Source organism: Heptranchias perlo, unplaced genomic scaffold (assembly GCF_035084215.1).
Source record: "Heptranchias perlo isolate sHepPer1 unplaced genomic scaffold, sHepPer1.hap1 HAP1_SCAFFOLD_44, whole genome shotgun sequence".
Classification (NCBI taxonomy): Eukaryota; Metazoa; Chordata; class Chondrichthyes; order Hexanchiformes; family Hexanchidae; genus Heptranchias; species Heptranchias perlo.
In genome coordinates, this window is record NW_027139453.1 from 4,894,280 (window position 1) to 4,912,326 (window position 18,047).

Consider the following 18,047-nt stretch of genomic DNA (forward strand, 5'->3'; position numbering starts at 1 on the left):
GTACAGTAAAGATTTACTAGAATGGTTCCAGGGATGAGGGACTTCAGTTATGGAGAAACTGGGGCTGTTCTCCTTCGAGCAGAGAAGGTTCAGAGGAGATTTGATAGACGTGTCCAAAATCATGAAGGATTTAGATAAAGTAAATGAAGAGAAACTATTCGCATTGGCGGAAGGGTCGAGAACCAGAGAACACAGATTTAATGTGACTGGCAAATGAACCAAAGGCGACATGAGGGGAAACATTTTTAACGCAGCGAGCGGTTATGATCTGAAAATCGCTGCATGAAAGGGTAGTGGAAGCAGAGTCCATCGTAACTTTCAAAAAGGAATTGGATAAATACTTGAAGGGAAAAAAAATCAGGGCTACGGAGAAAAAGCAGGGGAGAGGACGAACTGGATTGCTCTTGCAAAGAGCTGGCACACGCAAGATGGACCGAGTTGTCTCCTTCTGTGCTATAACCCTTTTATATGATTCTGTACAGGAGCAGCAGGAGGCCCATTCACATCTTCGAGCATGTCCCATAGGAAAAGGAGGAGGCCATTCATCCCCTCGACCCTGTTACTTAGGAAAAGGAGGAGACCATTCAACCCATTCTCGAGGGCAATTAGGGATGGGCAAAAAATGCTGGTTTCGCCAGCAACGTCCACATCCCGTGAACGAATAAAAAAAAAAACCCTTAAGCCTGTTACGCAGGACCATGAGTACGCCATTCAGCCCCTCGTGCCTGCTCTGCCATTCAATAAAATCATAGTTGATCTGTACCTCAACTCCATTTTCCCGCCTTCACCCCATATCACTTGACCAACAAAACTCTAACTATCCATCGAAAGTCTATCTATATATTTTAAAGTTGTTTAGAAATGCTTTGCAGAGCATCAGAAACAACTGAAATAACAGTGAAGAGAAACAGTTTTATTGTAGAAATATTCTGTTTATTCCTTATACAATAAACAAGTACAGAAAAATATTTTAAAAATACAAGCAAGCACTGCGCTGTGAATACCTGATCTAATGACAAAACTATGAAAAATAATGGGCAATTCTGATCTTGGTTCCCGACCAAAAACTATGGGTGAATTTTACAACTTGCAATTAAATTTGTTCATTAATAGAATTGTAGTGGATACACCAGGAATCTCGTTAAACAGGGTTTTGAGTTGGGAATTTGAATTCCACTCTTAATGTTAAGCATCGATTGACGAGAATGACCAGTATGAGGAATTTTGGTTATGTGCAGAGACTAGAAAACACTGGGATTGTTCACCATGGAGCAGAGAAGGTTCAGGGGAGATTTATTGGAATTGTACAAGGAATGAGGGACTTCATTTACGTGGAGGGACTGGAGAAGCTGGGGTTGTTCTCCTTAAGCAGAGAGGGTTAAGTGGAGATTTAATAGTGGAGTTTAAAATCATGAGGAGTTTAGATCGTGTAGATACGGAGAAACTGTACCTACTGGCAGGAGGAGACAGATTTAAGATAATTGGAAAAAGAACCAGAGGGGGAGATGAGGACAATTTTTTTTACATCGTGAGTTGTTATGATCTGGAATGGCGGTGGAAACAGATTCAATAGTAACTTTCAAAAGGGAACTGGATATATACTTGAAGGTGAGGACACTGGCTGGGCTATGCTGAATGACTAAGCTCTAATTGGATAGCTCTTTCAAAGAGCCGGCACAGGAACGATGGGCCAAATGGCCTCCTTCTGTAAGATTTCATTCATAAATTCAACGATTCAATATTAAGATTTAAGGAACACCGATTAACAATTAATGGTAAACCATATAATCCGTAAACAGAAAAGCTCGTGTATTGCTCAATTCTTAACCTATTTAAACAAAAAACGGAGTGCCAAAAACATGAAAATAGTTATTAAAATAGAAAAGACAGAACGGGGCGTAAATCTGCTCACAGATTTCCCCGCTTAGCCGGCAGAAGTTCAGGGGTTCTGCTGGAGTTACACCAGAGCATCGGTGGACGTTTGGACCAAATTCACCGTAGGTATTCACAACACACTTAACCTTTATCCCTTTCCCAAACGTTTATCTTTGGCTTCATCGTTTTTCTGACCATCAGTCAAACCTTTTGCTGTAAGATGCCTTGTGAATATCAAAAAAGACACCGTTATTAGCATCAGTGAATCAGAGAAGGATACAGCACAGAAGGAGGCCATCCGGCTCATCGTGCCTGTGCTGACTATTTTAACAGTTATCCCATTAGTCCCACTCACCTGCCCTCTCTCCATAGCCCTGCAAATTTTTCCCTTCCATATATTTATCCAATTCCCTTTTCAAAGTTACTACTGAATCTGCTTCCACCACCATTTCAGGCAGTGCATTCCAGGTAGAAACTACTCGCTGCATTAAAAAAAATCTCCTCATCTCGCCCCTGGTTCTTTTGCCAATTGCCTTAAATCTGTCTCCTATGGTTACCGACCCTCCTGCCACTAGAAAAAGTTTCTCCCTAGCTACGCTATCAAAGCTCTTATGATTTTGAACAACTTGATCAAACCTCTCCTTAAACTCCACACAACTGAAGTCCCTCATGCCTGGTACCATTCTGGTAAATCACCTCTGCACCCCCTTCAAGGCCTCGACATTATTGCCCTGCCAAGATCAATACGTTCAGTAATAATTGGGAGGCAATTGACTCATATAAAACGTTAATTGCTGGTAATACAATCTTAATCATGAAAAACTATCTTCTAATATCACGATAAAATATTTTAAATTTCAAAATGAATATTGTAAAATCTCTGCTTAATGCTTCGACCTAAATCACCGAGCACGGTATAATGGAAATGGCTCGGGGGTTTATCATTTTAAACAAAAGGAAGTCTTGCATTTCTGGCGCACCTTTCACAACCTCAGGACGTCCCAAAGTGCTTTACGGCCAATGAGGTATTTTTTTCTAAAGAAAAGTCGCAACTGCAACGTAGGAAACTCGGCAGCCAATTTGTGCCCAGCATGATCCCATATAGAGCATTGTGTTAATGACCAGCTAATCAGTTTTTCAGTGATGTTGGTTGAGGGATAAATGTTGGCCCAGCACACCGGGGAGAACTCCGCCTGCTCGTCTTCTAAACAGTGCCTTGGGACCTACTGCTAATCTTTAGTGGGAGTGGATTCGCTTATTGTAATTCAGTATAATGGAGGATTATTCTCAATATTGTGACTGAGGAGTAAATTTGTGTATTAGAGCTCTGTACAACAGGAGTGGGGAATCCAAATCTAAGGATCATAATGTAGGTAGTCACTAATAAATCCAATATGGAATTCAGGAGAATTTTACCCAGAGAGTGGTGAGAATGTGCAACGTGAATTATTTGAGCTGAATAACATAGATGCATTTAAGGGGAAGTTAGATAAGTACATGAGGGACAAAGGAATAGAAAGTGTGAGGAGGCTCCTTCGGAGCATTAACCCCGGCTTGGATCAGTTGGGCCGAATAGTCTGTTTTCTGCTGTGAGTGAACAGATAATGGATTTCACCACTAGAATTGTGTGCAATGGGAATAGTTGGAATGAACGTGGAATGGAGTTTTGCTGTACAAAATCTACGGGATGGGAGTGCACTTGTGTGTAGGGAGCCAAGGACTGAACGAAAATTGATCTTTTACCTTCTCCGGTTATCTTCAGGAATAAAGGATCAGGAGTTGGCCATTTCGCCCCTCGAGCCTGCTCCGCCATTCAATGAGATCATGGCTGACCTGTGACCTAACTCCATATACCCGCCTGAGCCCCAAATCCCTTCATAACTTTGGTTAACAAAGAGCGATCAATCTCAGTTTTAAAATTAACAATTGAGCTAGCATGAACTGTTATTTGCGGACGACAGTTCCAAACGTCTACCACCCTTTGCGTGTTGAAGTGTTTCCGAACTTCACTCCTGAAAATCATGGCTCTAATTTTTGGGCTATGTTCTTTAGTCCGACACTCCCCAACCAGCGGAAATAGGTTTTCTTTATCAACCCCATCAGTTCCCCTTAAAATCTTGAAAACTTCGATCAAATCATCCCTTAATCTTCTAAACTCCAGAGAATATAACCCTAGTTTATGTAATCTCTCCTCGTAATTTACCACTTGGAGTCCAGGTATCATTCTGGTACATCTACGTTGCACTCCCTCCAAGGCCAAAATATCCTTCCGAAGGTGTGGTGGCCAGAACTGAACACAATACTCCAGCTGTGGTCTAACCAGGGCTTTGTATGGCTGTAGAGTATCTTGTAACCCCTTGTATTCTAGTCCTTTAGATGGAAAGGCCAGCAATCCATTCGCCTTTTTGATTATTTTCTGTACCTGTCCATGACATTTTAATGATCTGTGTACATGGACCCTTAAGTCTATTTGGACCTCCACTGTTTCAAGCTTTTCACCATTTAGAATTTTCTCTGATCTATCCTTCTTAGGTCCAAAGTGGATGACCTCACACTTGCGTACGTTGAAATCCATTTGCCACAATTTTGCCCATTAACTGAATCTATCAATATCTCTTTGTAATTTTATGCTTCCATCCACACTGCTTACAATGCTTCCTATCGTTGTGTTATCTGCAAATTTGGATATGTAGCTCTCTATCCTGTCATCTAAGTCGTTAATAAAGACAATGAATAGTTGAGGCCCCACCAGCCACATCCTGCCAATTTGAGTTCCTTTAAATGTGGAGGTTAATGTTGTGAATGCATATTTCATGAACTTTAGTCATCTTACCTTAGTTTTCCAAGCGAGTATTGAGATGAAGGCTGCGTACAAGATGCTTTTACAGATCAGGATCAGATAGGACAATTTTGCTGTCCCCATGCTTTGCATTTTCTCTTCTGTTAAGTGAATACAATGAACAATGATGTCATTTTTGATCTCTCAAGGAAAAAACGCTGGCAAATTAAACACTTCCCATTTCAAGAGCCCCGTGTCAGCGTCATTTTCCAAATCCAGCTGTGACAGAACTGGTCAACAAAATCAGCTCTATTTTGACCCACGAACTTGCCCTGGGGCCTATCTCAATACCGCAAGTCTGTTCCATTTTTTAAAAAAAACATTCGTGGGATGTGGGCGTCGCTGTCGAGGCCAACATTTATTGTTCATCCATTATTGCCGAATACGTGACATTTCCAATTTCGCAAACTTCTCGCTCCTGGGGAGTGAGGAGGGTGCTCTCTGAGCGAGACAAATGTTTACCACCAAATTTTTGGTAATTTTTGCACTGGGAACTCATTAGGTTTTGAGTTGAGAGTCATCGTTAGCCGCCACTCAGATGGTAACACTCTCCCCTCTGAGTCAGAAGGTGGTGGGTTCAAGTCTTACTCCAGAGACTTGAGCACATGATCCAGACTGACACTTTCGGTGCAGAACTGAGGGAGTGCTATACTGTCGGACCTTCAGTGCTGAGGGATTGCCGCCCTGTGGGAGGGCTAGTACAGAGGGAATGCTGTACTATTGGACAGGCAGTACTGAGGAAATGCTGCAGTGTTGAAGCTTCAGTGCTGACAGAGTGCTGCACTGCCGGAGGTGCCGTCTTTCGAATGAGAGTTAAACCATGGCCTGGTCTGTCCTCTCAGTTGATGTAAATGATGCGACGGCCACTAGTGGAGGAAGAGCATAAGAGTTCTCCTCGGTGTCCCAGCTAATATTCATCTCTCAACCAACAGCTAAAACAGATTATCTGTTCATTTATCTCATTGCCATGCATGGGATCTTGCTGTGCGCAAAATGGTTTCCGCGTTCCCGACTATACAACAATGACTACACATCAACAAGTTATTTATTGGCTGCAAAGTGCTTTGTGAAGTACTGAGGTCGTGAAAGGCGCGAAATAAATGCAAATCGTTCTTTGACTGGAGAAAAGAATTCCATCTCTCAGCCCAAGATCTCACAGAGTAAAGTGTAAGGTTTAAGACAGATCTACCCCCATCCAGGTCTTCCCTCTCCTGCATTACGGGGGAATTGCATTTCCTATGTGGGTGACATTAACCCAAGTCCCAGAGAAAACAGGATTTCGAAGCCAATCCATTGGAACTGATCTCGAAAGCCCGTTGACATGCAACGTTAACCCAACCTTAATATCCCCACAGATGTTGCTCATAAAGTTGAAAAAAAGAAACAACAGTTTGCAAATTTTGGAAGGAGAGAATATTTGAAATGATTGACACCGTAACAATGCTGGAATTCTCACACATGCGCTCAGATCACTTCAGAGAAGCAGTGGGAAACTCACCTTTACTCACACCACAGATTTCTGAAAAAACAAGAATGAAGAGAGAGAATAAAGGGTTAGCATCAGAGTAGTTCATGAAATTACTTCATAGATTCAGATTATCATATTTGTAAGTCAGACTCCAGTCTAATATATTGTGGTCGTCGTTTCAATGGAGTTTTTAATTGATGTTTCCTGCGAACATTTATTCATTTATTTCTCTATTAATTCAATCATCAATTTATTTCGTTATTTCTTGAGTTTTACTTTATTTATTTCTTTAGTTGCTTCGTTATGTAAATATTGGTTTACTGATTTATTTTGTTATTTATCAATTTACCGTTTCATCTATTATTTAGTTATTTATCGATTTTTGCTTTATTTATTGCTTGAGATGTTTAGTTATGTAAATATTGATTTACTGAATCATCTATTTATTTACTTGCTAATTTATTCATTCAGCCATTCATAACGAAGTAACTTGCTCACACCCTGTATCTACTGACGGTAATGCAAACATTCTTTGCTCAAGATTTGCCTAAAGGATATCTTAGGTCATTAATTACGCATCGATTTCCATCCGAATCTGTGTACATTGTATATTATGGGCATACTGATATGAATTACAGAACCTAGTTATACACGTGTTTATATGTCTGCAGGAATATGATTGAAAACGTATTTTCGAGTGATACATTCCGCCTTTATCAGTATACACATCCATTATAAATTTCGATGTACACACTTATAATACAGATTGCCTTTGCAAACTTAAAAGGGGTGCAGCAACAGCGAAACCTAGGCGTTTACATACAGAAATCATTGAAAATAGAAGGACAAGTTCATAAGTCAGTTAAAAAAGCATATGGGTGCTTGACATTATAAACAGAGGCACAGAGTACAAAGGCAAGGAAGTTTTACTGGTTGGGCCTCAGCTGGTGTATTGTGTTCAATTCTGGGCGCCACTCTTTAGGAAGGATGTCAAGGCCTCAGAAAGGGTGCAGAGGAGATTTACTGAACTGGTACTTGGGATGAGGGACTTCAAATACGTGGAGAGACTGGAGAAACTGTGATTTTCCTCCTTAGAGCAGAGAAGATTAGGGGGACATTGAATAGAGGCGTTCAAAATTATGAAGGGTTTTGAGGAGAAACTGTTTCCATTGGCAGAAGGGTCGGAAACCAGAGGACACAGAGTTAAGGTGAATGTAAAAAGGTGAGATGAGGAGAATTTCGTTTTTACGCAGCGAGTTGTTATGATCTGCAATGCACTGCCTGAAAGGGCAGTGGAAGCATATTCAAAAGGATCTTTCAAAAGGGAGTTTGATAATTACTTGAAGGGTGGGAAATTGCTGGGGTTTGGAGGAAAAACAGGGAAATGAGACTAATTGGATAGCTTTTTCAAAGAGCGTTCACAGGCACGATGGGTCGAATGGCCTCATTCTGCTCTGTATGATTCTATAATATCAATCAAAGATTGGGAACAGTAGGTGACGGTGACTAAATACAGAGAGTGACAAAACTGGCCCTGGAATGAAGGCGTGATTATGAATGATGGGAGGTTAACCGAGGACCGTGTCTGCTCTATCAATTGAACTGAAAAGATCCCCCGGCTACGATTGAAAGAAGGGCGGGGTGTGTGGGGGAGGTGTGGGCGGTCTCCCCGGTGTCCTGGGGGCAACATTTATCCCTCAACCGACGATCTGGTCATTGTTTGTGAGAGCTTGCTGTGTTCAAATTGGCTGCCGGGTCTCCTACATTTCAGCAGTAACTACTCTTCAAAAAAGTGCATTATTAGCTGTAAAGCGCTTTGGGACACCCTGAGGTCGTGAAAGGCGCGATAGAAATCCAAGCTTTTTCTTTCTTTTAAGCTAAAAATAATCAAATGTTACGGATCTCATTAGTGCGCCTACCAGCTTTGATATCTATTTTGGCTTTGAATGTTTCATGTTTTGATCCGATTTGGTAGTGCTCCACTTCACAAAGAACATTCTTAGACACAGCCCAATCCTTGGCTTCGAATCTCAGCCGACTGCTGATGCTGTAGTGTTTACCCCCTTCCCCTGCGATGGAATTACTGTCGGTGTGAATGCTTGTATCTTTGGAGTCTTTCTTCTTGCCATCGACCAACCAATGGATGTAAATGTTATCTGGGTAGAATCCGGTCACCAGGCAAACCACAGTCGCTTTCTCCTTTTTTTGGATCTCTTCGGGAGAGGGCTGGAACACAACGACTTTGGGATCTTGAATCTCATGTTCTGTTTGGGATTTTGTTTAATTACATGGAGAAGAAAACAAGTTTAGTCAACAAGTCAATCTGCTCAATCATATTTTACATGGAATTTCATAGAATCTACAGCACAGAAACAGGCCATTCGGCCCAACTGGTCCATGCTGGTGATCATGCTGCACACAACCTCCACCGCTCCTCACCCCTCTTCTTCTAACCCTCGTGTGTTTATCTCGCTTCCCCTTAAATGCATCAATGCTATTCGCCTCAACCACTCCACGTGGTAGCGAGTTCCACATTCTAACCACTCTCTGGGTCAAGATGTTTCTCCTGAATTCCCTATTGGATCCACTAGTGATCATTTTATATTTGTTCTCCCTGGTTTTAGTCTCCCCCACAAGCGGAAACATCTTGTCTACGTCTATCCTGATAGGATTAGATGAAGAGGGGTGGCAGGAGGCTCGTGTGAAGCATAAACACCGGCATAGACCAGTTGGGCCGAATGGCCTGGATCTGGGCTGTACATTAATGTGTACTCACACTTTACAAATGTTTTGATGGATTGCTAATCGTGAGCAGCCTTTAAACTGACTGAAGCTGACTGTTAATTTATGGAAGTTATGCTACAGTTGTATGAAGCTCTGGTCAGACCACATTTAAGGGAATGTGTTCAGGGCTGGGCACCGCACCTCAGGAAGGATATATTGGCCTTCGAGGGGGTGCATCCCATATTCAACAGAATGACACATGGGCAAAAATGATTGAATCATGAGGACAGGTTGCACAGACAAGGCTTGTATTCCCTCGAGTATAGAAGGTTAAGGAGTTATCTGATGGATGTGTTTAAGATGATTAAATGAGTTGATAGGGTGGATAGAGAGAAACTATATCCTCTGGTGGGGGAATATTTAGAGCTAGGCCGTTCAGGGGTGAAGTCAGGAAGTACTTCTTCACAAAAGGGTAGTGCAAATTTGGAACTCTCTCTTCCAAAACGCTGTTGAGGCTGGGGGATCAATTGAAAATTTCAAAGATTATATTGATAGACTTTTGTTAGGCAAGGGTTTTCAGGGTTAAGGAACCAAGGTGGTCAGATGGAGTTAAGATACAGATGATCTAATTGTATAGCGGAACAGGCTCGAAGGGCTGTATGGCCTCCTCCTGTTCCTGTGTTCCAACCTATGTTTGATTAGACCAGACTACTCGGGATGTTGGCTCCTTTACAAAAATTGTTGACAGGGGTTTCCATCCGTTTCTAAATTTACAGCGGCCCTCCCGGGCTGTTTTTAGTTTTCAAATAATCACTATGAGTTCAGGATTACGTTTTTGTATTTAACTTTGTGAAAATAAATGCATTTGGATTAACCAATGGAAGCGTAATTTGTCAGTTTCACATATTCCACATTGTTAATGTTGTATCATCGCGAAAGTAGAGAGTGGATTTCAGTACAGAGCACATTATTATAAAGCATTATGAAAACTCCTGGAGCATAATGATTTAAGAATACAACTTCGTCTGACAATAAATGGCACCAAATCTAACTCTCTGACACCATGTAACATGTTCTGTTCAACTAACTGCAGCATTTATATTTATCCGGTCTTTTCTATTCTATTCATTTCTTGATGGTTAGAATTTAACAGAAGAGAAGTTACATTAAACTTGTATAGGACTTTGCTTAGACCACACTTGGAGCACTGTGCACAGTTCTGGTCTCCATACACCTGGGTTAGACCACACTTGGAGCACTGTGCAAAATTGGTCTCCATATACCTGGGTTAGACCACACTTGGAGCGCTGTGCACAGTACTGGTCTCCATATACCTGGATTACACTACACTTGGAGCACTGTGCACAGTTCTGGTCTCCATATACCTTGATTAGACCACACTTGGAGCACTGTGTACAGTTCTGGTCTCCATATACCTGGGTTAGACCACACTTGGAGCACTGTGCATAGTTCTGGTCGCCATATACATTGATTAGACCGCATTTGGTGCACTTTTACATTTCTGGTCTCCATATACATTACTTTGACCACACTTGGAGTACAGAGAAAAGTACTACTCTCAATATTATAGAATGGTTTTAGAGGCACTGGAGAAGGTGCAAGAACGATTCAAAAGGATGATACCAGAACTAAGTAGGCTCTACTTATTCGGCAAGGCTGAACAGGCTGGGGAACTTTTCTCTCGAAAAGAGAAGGCTGAAGGATGACCTGATCGAGGTCTTACAGGTTATTAAAGGGTTCAATAGGGTAGACGAAGGGAAAATGTTTCTTCTTGTTAGGGAGACCAAAACTCGGGGTCATAAATAAAAGAAAATCATTACTAAATCCAATAGAAAATTCAGGAGTAACAGTTTTACCCAGAGAGTGGTGATAATGTGGAACTAGCTACCACAAGGAGTAGTTGAGGCGAATAGTGTAGATGGATTTAAGAGGAAGCTGGATAAGTACATGCCGGAGAAAGGGATAGAAGGACATGCTGATAGGGTGAGATGAAGAAGGGTGGGAGGAGGCTCGTTTGGAGCATGAACACAGGCATGGACCTGTTGGGCTGAATGACCTGTTTCTGAAATATAAGTTCGATGCATTTCTATGTAATTTAACACTGTTGACGATCTGCACTATAAATCCCAGTCCTTTCATCTCTCTTAATCCAATCTTCCATTCCCTCTCGTTACTTCTCTTTCTGATTTGACTCGAATTCACCCCTTTGTAATTCACCCTCTTTCCCAGTCGTTCCTCTGTATCTTTCTCCATCATTAAATCTCAAGCTTTAGAGAGATACACTGTTGGTCCCGCCTTTCAGTAAGGACCCACAGGGCCCTGTAGGCTTCTCCCCGCCGTTGTCAGCTCGCACGTCCAGCAAGTAATAACGCAATTTTAAGGAAGGGTGCATAAAAAATCCTAAATAACGGCCGACACCTCGAGATACTGAAAGCAAATTGTCGGACTATGAATAGTGCAAATAAACGACAGGTGCGTGTCTCTCTCCCTCTGTGTTAGTTAAGGGCAGGGAGGAAGTCACAGATCAGGCTGAGGCACATTGTAGCGGAGATTAAATGGAATGATGTAACGTTTAATATTCATGTTATTATCAAATGGAACCAAAATAATCTTTTTTCATTAGGTCAAGAGGTTAGCCATAACCCCCCATTGGAGGTCACCCAGTAACCATCAATCTGTAAGATGAATATAATGCTTTGATTCGTTCACCTACCTAAAACTACTAACTTGGTCCCATCGCCAAACGTACACTCATAGCTGTTTGAACACAATGCTACAGGACAGTCTTAAAACTGCCAACTGGTTAGCAATTTAAAATGCACCGTCATCAGATAGATCCTCAAAACGGTAAACTTACATACTATTAATCTGTGATGTAAAGATAGCGAGTGTTCACTCTGCAGCAACAACTTGCATTCATATAGCGTCTTCAACGTAATAAAACGTCCCAAGGTCATTCACAAGAGCATCATCAGACAAACATTGCCAGCGAGCGATATAAGGAGATATTAGGATGGGTGACCAAAAGCTTAGTCAATGAGATAGGTTTTAAGGAGCGTCTTAAAGTAGGAGAGAGTGGCGAAGAGGTTTAGGGAGGGAATTCCAGAGCTTAGGGCCTAGGCAGCCGAAGGCACGGCCGCCAATGGTGGAGCGATGGGAATCGGGGAGGCAACAATTAGAGGAGCACAGAGATCTCGGAAGGTTGAAGGGCTGGAAGAGGTTACAAAGACAGGAAGGGGTGACGACATAGAGGGATCTGAAAACAGGGATGGGAATTTTAATATCAAGGCGTTGACAGAGCGGGAGCCAACGTAGGTCAGCGAGGGGAATCTGATGCCAAGTGTATGAAGCATTTTACAACATTTAAGTTCATCTTCATAACTCAAGCGTCCTTATTTGGGGGGAACTACAAAAGCTTTAGTTCTGTAATCACCTAACATGATCATTTTTGTCCCCTTGCTGAACTAATACTGACTATTCTCTGTAAACAATGTTACCGGGCTGGAGTAAAACCACAGGCCTTCGAGGAACTCGGCTAATGCATTGTTGCAACATTTAACACGCAATCGACTGTTCATTCGAGTCCTTATATTCAGGGAGTTATGATATTAATTACAAATTCACTTTAATTGGTAACTGATTAATTCCTGGGATGAAAGGGTTGTCCGATGAGGAGAGATTGAGTAGAATGGGCCTATACTGTCTGGAGCATAGAAGATTGAGAGGTGATCTAAATGAAAGATATAAGATTATGAGGGGGCTTAACAGGGTAGATGCTGAGAGGTTATTTCCCATGGCAGAAGAGTCTAGAACGCGGGGGCACAGTCTCAGAATTTGAAAACTGAGATGAGGAGGAATTTCTTCACTCAGGGGATTGTGAATCTTTGGAATTCTCTACCTCAGAGGGCTGTGGATGCTGAGTCGTTTTATGTATTCAAGGCTGAGATCGATAGATTTCTGGACTCTAGGGGAATCAAGCGATATGGGGGTCGGGCAGGAAAGTGGAGTTGAGATCGAAGTTGAGCCATAATGTGATTGAATGGCGGGGCAGGCTCGGGTGGCCGTATGGCCTACTCCTGCTTCTATTTCTTATGTTCCTTCTTATGAACTGAATTTCAATATAGATAAGCGTGAGCTGGTGTATTTTGGTCGGAATATTAAAGAGGCCACATACAACTTGGATAATAAGAGACTAAATAGGACAGAGGAGCAAATCGATCTAATGGTACAGATACACAAATCACTAAAAGTAGCGTTGCTGGTTAATAATGCCATAAAGGCAAACCAAGCACTGAGATTCATTTCTAGAGGGATAGAATTGAAAAGCAGTGAAGTTATGTTAAACTTGTATAAAACGTTGTTCAGACCACACTTGGAGTACTGTGCACGGTTCTGGTCTCCATATTATAGAAATGATATAGAGGCAATGGAAAGCGTGCAAAAAAGATTCACAAGGATGTTACCAGAACTGGGAAGATATATTATCAGGAAAGGATGATCAGACTGAAGCTCTTTCCTTTAGACAACAGAAGGCTGAGAGGTGACCTCATAAAGTGCATTGAGATAATCAAAGGGATTGATCGGGTAACGTAGAGGAAATGTTCCCATTTGTGTGAGAGTCTAAAAGTAGAGATCATAAATACAAAATTTTCGCTAATATATCCAACAGGTAATTCAGGAGAAACTTCTTTACCCAGGGGGTGGTTAGAATGTGGAACGCGCTACCAAAGGTAATAGTTGAGGCAAATAGCATAGATACATTAAAGGGGAAGCTGGATAAACACATGAGGGAGAAAGGAATAGAAGGACATGATGAGAGAGTGAGATGAGGTCGGGGGGGAGGTGGCTCATGTGGAGCATAAACACCGGCTCAGACCAGTTGGGCCGAATGGCCTGGTCTCTGCTCTAGTTTCATTGTAACCCGATGTGATTCTCTGTCGCACTCCAATCTGACCTCTCTGGCCTCGGCCTCCTCCATTGTTTCAATGAAGCTCAAACTCAAGGAACAGCGCCTCATCTTTTAACTAAGTATTTTACAAGCTTCCGGAGTCAATATTGAGTTCAACAACTTCAGATCATGAACACCGCTCCCATTTTCTCCGACACCTCCCCTGGACCTATCTTTTAACAGAATCATAGAATCATAGAATGAGACAGCGCAGGAGGAGGCCGTACGGCCCATCGTGCCTGTGTCAGCTCTTTGAAAAAGCTATCCAATCAGTCCCATTCCACTGCTCGTTCCCCATAGCCCGACAAATGTTACCCCCCTCAAGTATTTACCCAATTCCGTTTTGAAAGTTATTATTGAATCTGTTTCCACCACCCTTTCAGGCAATGCATTCCAGATCAGAACAACTCACTGCGTAAAAGTGTTTTTCATGTCACCTCCTCTCTTCTGCCAATTATCTTAAATCTGTGCCCACTGGTTACCGATCTTTCTGCCACTGGGAACAGTTTCTACTTATTTACTCTATTAAAACCCTTCATGACTTTGAACACCTGTATTAAATCTCCCCTTAACCTTCTCTGCTGTAAGGAGAATAACCCCAGTTTCGCTATTTATATGATTATAAAAGACTTTGGGTTTCCTTTTGTGTTACCCGCTTAAATCTTCTCAGACACTGTACTTGCCCCTTTTATTTCCTTTCTCAGTTGTCCCCTGTACTTTTTGTATTCACCTTGTTTCTCTACTGAAATATGAACCTAACGTTTATCATAAGCCTCCTTTTACTATCCATTTTTTATCTCTATATCTTCAATCATCCGGGGAGCTCGAGCTTTGGGTGCTCTTCCTTTCCCCGCCATGGGAGTGTGTCTGGTCCGTACACGAACTCTCTCTACTTTGAAGGTGTAACATTGTTTCATTACTGTTTTACCTCTTGGTTTCTTTAATGTCCCATTACCACCACACTTTTTCCTTGCATCATCATTCTTTTTGTCATTTAATCACTCCTACCCTCCACCTTATCAACCGTTTGTTCTTTCCTCCCTTTCCCGACTGCAATCCCCCCGCCCCCGCCGCCCTTCAACCCGCACTCCCCCACCCCGCCTATTTTTCCCTGGCTCTACACTCACTAAAAGAATGTTAAATATCCAACTTATTTCAGTTCTAGTGAAAGGTCATCGACCTCAAACGTTAACTCTGTTTCTCTCTCCACAGAAGCTGCCTGACCTGCTGAGTGTTTCCGGCATTTTCCGCTGGTATTTTAGAATTCCAGCATCTGCAGTATTTAGGTTTTGTTATGAAACATATTATGATTTGTTACTTTCCATTTTTGGGAAGAACAATTATATCCATTTGTGTACTAGAATAACCTGCAACTGTTTAATTTTCCCTCTATGAAAATTAACATCTTTCTCTGTATATTTTACATTAAAGTCACCAGTTCTTATTTTGCAATGAGCCCTGTTTTAATACTCATTCGATTGCCCGTCTGAAATGTCTATTTTAGAAATAAGGCGGAATGATCCATTGTTCTGTGCAATTTTTCGGTTGCAAATCGGAAACTATAAACAGCAGAAGCTACAATCGTTTTATTTTAAACTTCAACTCACCCAACTCCGTCAGTTTAGCCCCGTCACCAAAGAAATAATCGTCGCCTTCAGAACACAATGGTTTAACCCAGTAGCAAAACTAATCTGACCCCTAAAGCTGCGGGGTATTGGGGGATTATAAAGGTCATGTTTGTTTGTCCACAACAAGCTAAAAATTAGAAATTCCCCATTTTTAACCACGTTTCCTTGCATACAATTCAAGAATTAGCCTTGAACCTTCTCTCCCTCTCTCACTCTCTCTCTCTCTCTCTAGTCTGGTAGCGTCCATATCTTAAAATATTGAAAATAAAACAGTCTTTCAGGAACCTTCAAGCTCTTTCCTACGAATCTTGACAACATGCATTTTCAGAGTTGACCCAACATTTCTCGACTCACCGATCACCATCAATGTGATGCCACTTCCGAAGTAATATTGATTTCCAGAACACAGTGAGAGACTTTTGTATCAAAACCTCCTGAGGCTAGATTGGTGTTTTGCCCTTTATTACAATTGGCCCCATATTCATGTTATCTGCTTTCTTTAATTGATACATTATCAACTCTACATTTCTAGTTTGCGAACAAACTCAAAGAATCATAAAATGATACAGAATAGAAGGACGCCCATCGTGCCTGTGCCCTGCTCTTTGAAAGAGTTCTCCAATTAATCCCACTCCCTTGCTCTTTCCCCGTTGCATCTGAAAATTTATCCACTTCCAGTATTGATCCAATTCCGTTTTGAAAGTTACTATTGAATCTATTTTCACCGCCCTTTCAGGCAGCGCATTGCAGATCAGAACAACTCGCTGAATTAACAACAAAATCGCCTCATCTCGCCTCTGGTTCTTTTGCTAATTATCTTAAATCTGTGTCCTCTGGTTACCAAACCTTTTGCATAGAAACAGTTTCGCCTTACTTACACTATCCAAATCTTCACGATTTTGAACACCTCTATTAAATCAACCCCTTAACCTTCTCTGCTCTATGGAGACAAGCCCAGTTTCTCCAGTCTCTCCACATAACTGAAGTCCCTCATCCCTGGCACCATTCTAGTAAATCTTCTCTGCACTTTCTCCAAGATCTTGATACCCTTTGCGATGTGTGGTGGCCAGAATGGGACGCTACACTGCAGCTGGGGTAATTTATAAAGGTTTTCCTTGTTCAATTCCTTATAAATCCTTAATATTTGAATGTTCTTTTCATCTTTATCAAATTTTCATTGCAAACCCCTTGACTCTTTATCGTTCTAGCTCAGTCACCTCAGCAACTCGCGTTAAACATTAGGTACAGGATTAGATCATTCAGCCTCTGATATCATTGATAGTTATCACAAGGCGATTCCCACAGGCACAATGGGTCAGCAATTTTGTTTTCGGAAATATTTGATATTCCATATCGGGTTCAGAAGCAATCGATGGAATCGAAGCATGAATAAGATTATGGTTACACTCATGTGTTCGTATACAGTGGAGTTCCCAGGGGTCAGTATTAAGACCACTGCTGTTTTTGACATTTATATTAACGACCTGGACTTAGGTATAGAGGGTATAATTTCAAAGTTTGCAGATGACACGAAACGCGGAAATGTAGTGAACAATGTTACGGACTTCAGGAGGACAGAGGAAGCTGGTGAAATGATCAGACACATGGCAGAGAGAATTTAATGCAGAGAAGGGACTAAAGGTAATGCATCCAAGTTTGCTGATGACACAAAGCTAGGTTGGAAAGTAAGCTTTGAGTAGGACACAAAGAGTCTGGAAGGGGATATAGACAGGTTAAGTGAATGGGCAAGAATATGGCAGATTGAGTATAACGTGGGCAAATGTGAGGTTATTCACCTTGGTAGGAAGAATAGAAAAACAGAATATTTTTTAAATGGTGCGAAATTATTGAATGTTGATGTTTAGAGGGATTTGGGTGTCCTCCTGGACGAAACACGGAAAGTTTACATGCAGGCACAGCAAACAATTAGGAAGGCTAATGGTATGTTACCCTTTATTGCAAGGGTTTCGGAGTACAAGAGTATGGAGGTTTTGCTGCAACTGAACAGGATTTGGTGAGACAACACTTGGAGTACTGCGTACAATTTTGGTCTCCCTATCTAAGGAAGGATATACTTGCCTTAGAGGCGGTGCAGCGAAGGTTCAGTAAATTAATTCCGGGAATGAGAGGGTTGTCCTGTGAGGAGAGATTGAGTAAAATGGACCGATACTCTTTGGAGTTTAGAAGAATGAGAGGTGATCTCCTTGAAATACATAAGATTTTGAGAGGGGTTGACAGAGTAGGTGCTGCGAGATTGTTTCCCCTAGCTGGAGAGTCTAGAACTATTGGGCCTAGTCTGAGGATCAGGGGTCAGCCATTTCGGACTGAGATGAGGAGAAATTTCTTCACTCAGAGGATTGTGAATCTTTAGAATTCTCTACCCAGAGGTCGGTGGATGCTGAGTCGTTGATTATATTCAAGACTGATATCGATAGATTTTTGAACTCTAGTGGAATCAAGAGATATGGGGATTGGGCAGGAAATTGTTGAGGCCGAAGATCAGCCATGGTCAGTTTGAATAGCGGTGCAGTGTCGACGGAACGT

The 18,047-nt window shown here is 41.8% G+C and overlaps 1 protein-coding gene across 1 annotated transcript in view; it reads right to left on the minus strand.

Annotated features, from left to right (window-relative positions):
* Nucleotides 1-2,012: 2,012 nt before the first annotated feature.
* The window catches only part of LOC137312901 (uncharacterized), a 35,380-nt gene continuing 19,345 nt past the window's right edge, over nt 2,013-18,047 (minus strand). The window contains exons 4-7 of the mRNA XM_067979277.1: nt 8,102-8,446; nt 6,213-6,233; nt 4,709-4,815; nt 2,013-2,099 (exon numbers count right to left, since the gene is read on the minus strand). Of these exons, the coding sequence (XP_067835378.1) occupies nt 2,073-2,099; nt 4,709-4,815; nt 6,213-6,233; nt 8,102-8,446 (500 nt within the window). The 3' untranslated portion in view covers nt 2,013-2,072. The remainder of the gene's footprint in view (nt 2,100-4,708; nt 4,816-6,212; nt 6,234-8,101; nt 8,447-18,047) is intronic.